The sequence below is a fragment of the Lissotriton helveticus genome, chromosome 7, assembly GCF_964261635.1.
Source record: "Lissotriton helveticus chromosome 7, aLisHel1.1, whole genome shotgun sequence".
In the NCBI taxonomy this organism is placed as follows: Eukaryota; Metazoa; Chordata; class Amphibia; order Caudata; family Salamandridae; genus Lissotriton; species Lissotriton helveticus.
Window position 1 is genome coordinate 1,038,783,146 of NC_136068.1, and position 10,393 is coordinate 1,038,793,538.

At 47.3% G+C, this 10,393-nt stretch overlaps 1 protein-coding gene across 1 annotated transcript; it reads left to right on the forward strand.

The window, feature by feature from the left end:
- The first annotated feature begins 2,033 nt into the window (after nucleotides 1-2,033).
- PPP1R27 (protein phosphatase 1 regulatory subunit 27) lies at nucleotides 2,034-7,984 on the forward strand. The gene is made up of 3 exons (XM_078653822.1): nucleotides 2,034-2,369; nucleotides 5,144-5,294; nucleotides 5,801-7,984. Exons 1-3 carry the CDS (start codon nucleotides 2,180-2,182, stop codon nucleotides 5,922-5,924), a joined length of 465 nt encoding a protein of 154 aa, XP_078509948.1. The 5' UTR covers nucleotides 2,034-2,179; the 3' UTR covers nucleotides 5,925-7,984.
- The last annotated feature ends 2,409 nt before the right edge of the window (nucleotides 7,985-10,393 follow it).

Genomic DNA, 10,393 nt, shown 5'->3' on the forward strand with positions numbered 1-10,393 from the left:
TGTTCTGGTTCAGGGAAGACCTGGCCTGGCAGTTCGGGCTGGACTGTTCCTATTGGAGCAGGGTCAAGACAGATTTGCATATGGCTGAGTCCAAACAGAGGTGGCATGGTGGGCAAAAGAATAATAGGTTGGAATGCTACCCAAGTGATTGCCTGTGGTTAGACTTGTTGCAAGCATTTCTCCCGTCAACTTAGACTTGTTGCAAGCATTTCTCCCGTCACCATAGACTTGTTGAAAGCATTTCGCCCATCACCTTAGACTTGTTGCAAGCCTTTCTCCCATCACCTTTTGTGTGTTAGCCGTATTAGAAGCCACATTAATGTCCTATGCTCTGCTGAGCCTGAATTTTCCGGATGGTCTGTGCTCTCCTACGGCTGGGCTGCACTGAATACCCCATGCCATGACTTATAGCAGTGCTTGTTCTCCTGTCCTATTTATTTATTTAGGAGTTTATAAAGTGCACGCTACCCCCAACGGGGGTGTCTCGGCGCTGAGGCAGATGACAGGTGACAAGGCGCGGAGAAGAGAACTAGAGGTTGGTAAACACCCAGGTGTTCAAGACACGTCGAAAAATAGGTTCTGACTCAGATGAGCGGATGGAGAGTGGCAGGGCATTCCAGAGTTTTTAGGTTATGACCGCAAAGGTCTGTCCTAGAGATGTCCTCATAGCCTGCACTCTCCTGTGCCAGTACTGGCAGCTGGTGCCCGACAGAGATTTACCATTATTCTGTATTCCTAGGTGTCAGGGCTGCGCCGGGTGTACTGGCTCTGTGCTCTCATGTTCTAGAGATGTACTGGAAGACACTGTGCCTCCCATTACTGGCATCTATGGCCTTGTGTGCGTCAACTCCGCTTATCTTGTGCAGTGGCGGATCTGGGTTCTTCTCTGCCAGGGCTGTTTTCTGTTGCAGCACATGGTGTCCTGCAGCAGAGGCCTTGGTCTTGCTAGTCTCGTCGCCTTTGCTGCCCCCAGCAGGGCTGCACTGGATTACAGCATGTGTTTAATTTATTTTGGGGTATTTATATAGTGCGGATATGGCCTGTAGACATCGGGGCGCTTTACAAGGAAACAGTTACCAGTCATAGATACGACCTAGGAAGAATTAAAAGCAGATAATCGAGAGTAAGTGGGAGAAAAGCTGCATTAGAGTGTATTTTCCGAACAATTTGCGCAGGATGGGTGAAGTGAAGTGAGTGATTCGTTCACGGGTTCCTCGTGGGAAGGGCAGTGCCCTGCCCCAGTCTGGGACCTTAGATCTCCTCCTGCCCGACCGCGCCGTCCCGGTGGTTTAAACTGTCCCCACCCCCAGATTTGGCGAGCAATTTACAGAAACAAATGGGTGAATGCAAACATTGTTCACCCTGCAGCTCAATAAAACAGGGACCGCTGAGATTTTGGGGCTAGCGGTGTGGGACTGCCACCTGTTATTTACAGCGCTACACTCGGCCAGCCTGGGGTAACCCGCGGCATAAAAACAAGTCGTTCTATGCGGAAGAGGTGGTGCAGGGCGGGCGTCAGCTGGGCTCTCACTCAGAAAGTTGAGCCATCAGCTGGTGCAGAGGCTCAGTTACCCGCAGCATGAGGTGGGCCCCAGAAATAGCGAGGCCGGAGGGTATAAAGTAGGGTGGGTGAAGGCTGCCTCATGCAACCTGGAGACATTGCAGGTTAAGCGCCTCGAGGTATCTGAGGGGGAAACTAGGCACTGGGAGCCGAGCTGTCATCACCAAGCACATGGGGATGCCTGACCTTTGGGATACCAAGATTTGAACCCAAATACATTTGTAGGGAAAAGTGGAGAGCTGCTCCGTCACAGGAAGTGCAAAGGCTAACGCTTGCTCCGGAGCAGAACAAGGTGTGAAGCCAAAGCTCAGTCATTAGAAGTCAAGAGCCCCTCACTGGGGTGAACTCTTGGAGACAGCACCGACAGCTGGCATACGCGAGGAGCCTTACTCGCTTCGGGCGAAGCTCGGGGGCTTCTGATCTGTAGGACCAGGCGAAGCCAAGGACCCCCAACCTGCCGTGCACAGTTAGAACTGGGAGCCGAGGACCGTTTCCCTTCGAGGGAGAGTAAGAACTCTGTGTGTGTGGAGAATACAAGCTCTTTGGAAGGCCTCCTTCCCAGAGTGCACCGGACCCCTGGCTGCCTCTTCCAGCCCCCAGCTCCCTTCGTCCCGCAGGATGAAGTTTTATTACCCGTCCGCTTCCCCCCGGCCCCGGCACAGGTACACGGCCAGCATCAAGCCGGCTCGCACTGTCCGCTTTCCCAACGACATTGTGTTTCAGGACCACATCCGCCAGGGGGACCTGGAGCAGGTGGGCCGCTTCATCCGCGCCCGCAAGGTCACGCTGGACACCATTTACCTTTCAGGTGAGTGCGGGGGGGGGGGGGGGGGGGGAGAGGGAGCACGTGGGAATAGACCAGCATGGACGGAGGGGCAGAGGCCGCAGGGATAGGGGGTTAGCGAGGGGTTAGTGACACGGGTCCTTTCCAGCTGTGGGTGGGGGAAAGGGGGCAGCTTGCCAGCTGTGAATGGAGGGCGCAGCAAAAAAAATGGAAAGAGGACTTGCTGGACATGGCCGTTACTGGTCTTGTAAGGGGCTGGGTACAGCTGGGCTGCCTTCTTGTTCAATGTCATCAGGGCACCTTGTTTCCCGCCTGGAGCTTTTGTTAGAAATCATTGGCATCAGGTGTGCCTTGCCGACTGTTTCAATGCAAGCACAGCAAGAACGAACTCCAAGAACAAGCATGGTTATAAAAGGAAGAACAAGGGTAGAAACATGGTGTCCTGGAGCTTAACCTGCCAAAGGCGAGGGAAGGAGGGGACCATGGCGAGAGAGAGTGGCAGCCGAGAGATAGAAAGTGACAAGCTAGCAGCGTGCCAGCAATGCACGTGACACTGCAGGCAATGCCATGTATTTATAGGGTGCGTATTCGTGTGTTTGCACCCCTATGCTTAACATATAATGGTAACAGATGGGCTTCGTTGGCCATCTCGAATGGACAGAAATAGTCTTAAAACAATACAATAATTGCGAGCTAGCTGCCAGTCAGCAGGGTGACCCTGTGACTATGCTGAGTTCAGGTTTATGCACAGTGCGGGCTCCAGCCCTGTACTCGTTGTGCTTGGCGAACCATCTGCACGGTGTCCTGTTTGGCACAGAGGGTAATCTGGTGGTGTCTCTTCAGCACTGGTGTACAGTCGACCATGAGAATGCTTCCCTGGGTCTGTCTGTCCATCTAGACATATTTACATTGGACTGACATGTACCCTTCAGGTGTATAGTGTCCTTGTCTGTCTGATGTCATTGACTGAGAGCGCTACACTTTTGTGAATCTTTCCCCCCAATCCTCCATTATTTTAGTCTCTTCCTTGCCTTATTTATTTATTCCCTTCTGTCCCTCCCTTCCCCTTCCTCTGCTCCTCATATGCAGAGGGAGGGCTGTTCCTATGAAGTTTAGGTGGTGGAATGGGGGCAGGATGGTCTATGGATCATGCCAATGGTGCTGTTGGTTCCTAAGGATAGGTTGCTCTTGAATGTGTGATTTTTAGATATATCTTGCCAGTGGAGTAGTTTATTTATTTATTTGTTTTTGCAGGGTGGCAGCTGGTGCTTGTTTTTGCATTTTTTGATTGTGGAGTTTAGCTGCTGCATGTTGATGGCTTCCTGTGTGGAACTTAAATAGCCCATCGTCTTGGCATTCAGTCCTTTATTGATGTCAACTCTGGATAGAATTGGAGAGATGGCAGTATTGGTCAGGTACCCCTTTGATAAGCAGTGCGAAGCTTGAGCATGTTGATGCTGTTTTAGCTGCTATTTAAAGTGCGCATGTGTTTTATTTGCCCATGATTATTCCTGCTTCTGTTGTTCCAGCTGAGGTAGGAAGGAAATAAGGCAACTGTTATGTTATGTTATGTTACATGGGGATTTATAGAGCGCAACATACACCGACTGGTTCCTTGGCGCTATAGAAGTGAGTGGATAAATGCAATGTTTAGGTTTGTATCAGCAGTTTTTTTACCCTGATGGCCCCAACACCTTCACTGTTTTTTTGTGTGGAGGCGTTTCTGGTGAGATTGTTTCATTTGGAGTATTTTTTTAATTATAACAATCCATAAGACCAGGTTGTTTCAATGTAGATGTGGTTCTTTTCATATTGGGTTTGTATTCTGCAGGTGCGTTATTGTCCAAAATGACTCCACGTTTTTCATTTTGGAGGGAGGTCTTTTTATTTCCTGGGTACACTCGAGTTCGTTTCTTAGGATGGGCTTCTGTCCAAGATCACCCCAGGCTCTGCTTGTTTTGTTATTTAGTTGGTCTTGCTTATCATGAAATGAAGCTTAGCTGAGTTTTTTGTATGTAGATTTTAGTCCGCATGGACCCTGTATTTCTTTCATTGTGGGTTAGTCTTGTTTATGGTAGGGTTAAAGTTGAGTCTGGGCTCTGTACATACGTTTTTTTGTCCCTAACAGTGGGGATTGTTTTAATGTGGAGACAGGTGCTTGATGGCAAGGTTTGGTTCTGTGGGCGGGTATTCCCTGATTACCCTAATGCTTTCTACTTGTTTATTTGTGGGGGTGAAGTTCATAGTGGGGTTCAAGCTGCACTTTTTAGACTGGCTCTGTTTATGAACTTATAGCTAGTCTTCTATTCTTTGACGCTGGTGAGGCAGTTCTGTATGAATTTAAATTTTCTGTTGTTTGTGAGGGGCACCCTGTGAATGTGTGTCTCGTTTAGGAGTTGACAGATCTATTTAGGTGCGGAAAAAGCTACAGCCGTAGGATTAATGCTTGTTTTGTTCTCTTGTCTGCCTCTCTGTTTCCCGCTTCCCATGGCCCTCCTTCTCTACTTACACTGATGCCTGGCTCCTGACCGGTTCCCATGGCAGTCTAATATTTTGATTCCCGATATAGACCATGAACTCAGTGCAGCTCAAAGGGGACGAAGAAAAGGGCGCTGCATAAGCAGCTGTTGGTCAAATTTAAGACTAGGGTGGGGAAAGAGGGTGGGTATCCAACCACACACACCCCTGCATTCCTTATAAAGATAAGACTGGTGAGGGTATTGGGCCGCGGGCAGCTCTGATGTTGTCAAGATGTTGTTCCTATGTAGAGTTTGACAACTGTGTGCTGTCCTCCGCAGGCATGGCGGCCATGCATGAAGCGGTTCTTGCAGGGAACTTGGAATGTGTGAAACTTCTGATAAAATATGGCGCTGACATTCACCAACGAGACGAGAGTGGAGGGACCTCCCTCCATGTGGCCTGCGGCGAGGGCCACACTGACATCGCCAGGTGAGTAGAGGGACCACCTTTGTACACTGTCTATGTCCCCAGGTTGTACCCCGTGTCCCCAAGCCCCACAGCCCAGCATGTGAATGGAGCCCCAGTTGTCTGCTTTGTGTTAGACCATGGCATGTGTAATTCCACCGCCTCCCTTGGCCCAAGTAAAGTCCTTCATCATACAGGATATGCTTCTAGCAGTATGCATTTCCTCCCAGAATTGCCTTGTCAGTGCTATACAAACCTTACTGTGAACTTCTTTCTGTACTGCATCGCCTGTCCTGCATGACTCTAGCACTGTCATCATTCTTTAGGGTGACTACAGGTAGCACTTTAGAAGTGCAGCAAGTGTATCTTTTGCCAGCCTTTCCCTGCCAGTACTGTACCATTGGTCCACACCTCCTGTTGCAGAGTCCAATAGTGCTGCGCGGAGCCAGGAGTGTGAGAATTCTCCAGCAATGACTATTCGAGGATGGAGCTGTCCCCTTATGACTTCTGCTTCTTTGTTCATATTGCAGATACCTCATCTCTCTCGGCGCCAAACTTGATGTCACCAACAACGAAGGCGAGAAGCCGTCCGACCTCATTGATCCAGACTGTAAGGAATTGAGGGAACTCTTCAAACTGGAGGGGGCAGACTGAAGAAGGCTGGCTGGTCCATCACCAGGAGAACTCTTGTTCTCCCCTCACAGTCAAGTCGGGGGGTAATATTTGCCCTTTGAGGGACCAAACGCTGAGCTTGGCATTGAGATGCCACGCCTTGCTGACGCTTATATGGAGCACCGGATTGTAGGTTAAACATGATGAGAATCTCTGAAGAAACAGCAACACCTCCCATTAGACAAGAGGCACCGCCTACACTGTAAATCAAACAGTGCACAGACTCAAGAGTGCAGCCAGATGTGTACAAGGAGGAACATCTAACCATGAACTAGCAGTAATTTGGTGAAGATGGATGCTGAATGCATGTCTCAGTCAACATGTTACGAATCAAAAGAGGGGTGTCACAAATCTAGAAAACAACACACCAGATCCAAAGGCCTGACGCAGGAAAATATGCTTTAGAGAAAACATGGCTGCCCAAAGAGACTGTGTGGGCAGCCATCACTGAGAAATCAAAGTCTCCTGGGCTAGGATTCCTCCTGCAATAACATATAATTAGCATAACATTAAACCACCTCATGATGGCCCAAAACCTATTCACTTTCCCAGTATGAACAAACAATCTGGAATACCTTCCCCATAGAAATCAAACATAGCATAAACAGACTTGTTTGTCCAGTCTCTACTCAATGCACAGGAGTGTAGAGCCTGAACATTGCACTAGAGGAGTCAGTATATTAATTGAAGTGATTCCTTGAGCCTAAACAGACCCATTAGTTACGTCCCCTCTGGTAAACACACAAGCGCCTTGAGCCTAAACATGCCTTCTTTGCAAGTACTCTTTGCAACCACACAGGGCATGTAGCATGAACCTCTGGAGAACCCTACTTTTTTACAACACGAAATCGAGGCTAGCTTAAATAGACACTCAGGAACATTTCCCTATGCTATAACTATAGCATGCTGTCTCTCAGCAAAGACCTCTGAGCTAGAGCCTTACATAAATGACAGCACCTCAAGAGACACATTGAGAGCTGACATTAGCATGTGGAACAAGAACAGAAAATTTGGGAATGCCCCTTATATATAATAATTGGACACCTATAACTTAAACATTCACTCTGCTTAATTCCCCTATAGCAAAATGCGTCTGCAGGCTGAACAGACACTGGGCCAGTCCCCGTGGTAGATCAGTCTGGCATCAGAGTCAGAACACTTCGGATCAGTGCGATGTGGATTCACTCACTGATCCTCCAATTGTGAAGGTGTGCCTCCACATGGCTCAACGACGGCACAACAAGTTTGGCAAAGGCTGTAAAATCTCAATATATTTGATGTCACAAACTGTTTTAAAGCACGGGATGACCAGTTTATAGAACATTAGAAGCGGAAAGTACTTATGTATATAATGTTTTTGATCTGAATGTCTTCAGGTGAGGGGGCATGGTAAGGCGCTGCAGGCCATTGCTGTGCATGTTGGTAGCATGAGCTGTTGGTGGGTTGTAGGCAAGGTGCCTGGGCATTTAATAAGGTGGGCTACCGAAGGGTCTCACTAGGAGAGGGTTGAAGAAGGACAATCGTATGGGTAGACCACAATAACAAGTAGTCAGGCCTCAGATGTCCATTGCTTAGACCTCAGCTTCTACTTTCAAGCTCCAGTGTTCAGGCCACAATGTCTGGTTCTTAGGTGCCAGCGCCCTGTTCTCAGGCCCCTGGGCCCATCCTCTGGACTCAGTGCTCAGGGCTTAGTGTCCCTTCGTCAGTCTCCAGACCTCAAGCCCTCCTGACCAGGCCGCATTCTCGACTGTCCAACTCTCTGTTACTGTGCTGCATTGTTCGGGTCTTTTCAAGGCAGAAGCCTATCATGAAATCGAATTATTTTCCCACTAGGCCAGCACCTCTCTCGGACAGACACAGTGATACCTTTTTGCCATTCTGACATACATTCAAAACAGGTTCCTCACTAAACCATTTCATTTTCCAGAATTTTGTTTTTAACCACGAAACAGTCTTGAACATTGCCATGCTTTTTTAATGCACCTTTTTGAAAACAGCCATTTGTAATTATGTGAATTAAACATATTTGATGTTTGTGAAAATTTGTGTGGGAAAATGTACAGTTTATTAGGTATGTTCTGGCCTTGATTCCGGGTCACTGGGAACGGATGTATGTCATTACCACGCATGCTTTTACAACGCATGCCTTTACTACGCAACTTTCACAACGCAAGTCGTCACAACGACTTGCGTTGGGGGGTGCTGGATAGTGAATAGTTTAATTTACTATTCCAACTCCAGTCCCCGTGGATAGTAGGGAAGGTTTTGGATAGTAAATTAACTATTCCCTATCCTAGAGCGCCCCCCAGCGCAAGTCGTTGTAACGACTTGCGTTGTAAAAGTTGCGCGGTAAAGGTACTGCATTGTAAAAGTTGCGTTGTAAATGCTGTTCCCCCTGGGAACTGACCCCAGGATTAAAGTCTTTGCAAGGGGTCTTCCTTTTTCTCCACCACCAAGTAGAAGATAAATTATCACAGTCACTCAGTCTTGCACAGATGCGATACTTCATTTGGCCACCCATATCTGAGTTTATGATTAGGGCAGGCACCTGTGATGATCATACCTAAGAGGCCCCTGCTCCTAAAATCCCCACATTTCAATGATGATTACAGGTTTGATGATCAGCGTCCACACAACTCTGAAGGAATCAGACCGTGGTGGCTCACCTCCAGACTCATAGATGATCTGCCTCAACAGAGTTTTCCCTCCTTGCCCTCTCATTGGAACAAAAGGAACGGACTGTCCGGTTCACCACAGAGGAATATCTGTCTGTAGTTTATTTTTGATCTAGCCATGGGAACAGGGAATGTTCTAGAATAGTGTTTCCCAAACTGTGGTCCACGGACCCCCAGGGGTCCCCGACACATTCCCAGGGGGTCCGCAGACAGCAGTTTTAAAAGCACTGCAAAGTATCTTGTTTAATTAGCAGTTTTCAAAGAACAATAAAAGTGTCAAGATAATGACAGTGATTAATTTCCCTGTTGGAGAGACATGAGAGTTTTGTCCAGTGGCAGCTGCGACTGAACTAATGTAGCACAGAGGGTTAATATGCCTACTGCAAACAACGTGTACCATGCATTTTAAAAAACAGTACTTGATATGCATCGGTCAGTGGGTTACTGCTTTTGTCAGAGAGATTCTTTTGTTACAGTGCAGTTCATAAGTGACAATCGTAATCTAGCACAGTGACCAAAAAACTGTCATCAAACAGCTACTTGCAAACTGCAAGGTACAAGTTAGTGACTTATGTTTTTTCTCAGTCTTTCAGTATCCTGATGCTTCTAAAAAGGTTTATTTGGGTGGAAATACATTTTTATAGTTAAAGTCAATGTTATGTTCTGAATCCTGAGTTCGTGCTTCTCCAGACCAGCACTCCTTGAGTTTGTGCTTCTCCAGACCAGCCTCCTTGGCTTAACAACACACTCCACTATTTCAGAAACGCAGGGCTGCACCATATTTACAAGAATATGGTACAGCCCTGCGTTTCCCCTGCGCTGGCGCTACACTTAACAGGCGAAGATTGTTTATGTACAGGAAGGTCCCCCTTCCTGCACATAAACAATCTTGAAATGTCATTTTGTCACTTCTATGTGTGCTGATTAATGCATCACACATGGAAGTTACAAAATGTCATTTTTTTTAAAGATTGTTGATGTGCAGGAAGGGTCGCCTTCCTGAACATAAACAATCCAAGACGTTTTGCAAAAACAAGGAGAAATGAAGCATTTCTCTTTGTTTCGCCAAGTTAAGACAAGGTTTTCCCTGATCTTCATTTTGGCGCTGCTTCCCATTTACGCTGCTCTTGTAAATAGGGGGCAGCGTCAAAATCAATGGGTGTTGCAGGGTAAACGCCCACCACAACACCCACTGCCCACCCCTTTCACGCTAAGCATTGTGTGAAATGGGGTCTTATTTACAAGGAACCGTTAAGCCACGTCAAGTGGCTTAACGTTGCCTTGTAAATAAGGCAAAGCCCCTATCGCCACGGGAATGTCTCAAAAAGTGATGTTCCCATGGTGATAGGGGCTTGTAAATATGCCCCTCAAATAATTAGTAAATTGAGTATTTGTTTTGTGTGCACGTGTGTTAATTGTTTTCCGAATTACTGTTTTAATGTTTGAAATTTAAATCCTACAAATTGCTTGGGGGTCCCCCGCTTCCATTGGTGAATCAATAGGGGTCCTCAGGAGTCAAAAGTTTGGGAACCACTGTTCTAGAACAATAGCCTAATGGAGCATGGACAATATAGCCACAGGCCCTCCTTCATACTATAAAGACATTAATAAGGAGATACTCTTTTTGTCCCCATCATTCCATTTGTATCTATTTATCATGCTACTAGCACATGTAAACATCCATACCTAAATGGACATTCCCACTTATATTGATTGCCTTTCATAGATTAAGCCTGCAAAGCTGAACGGGTGCTTTTGGTTTTGTGCTGTTTGCAT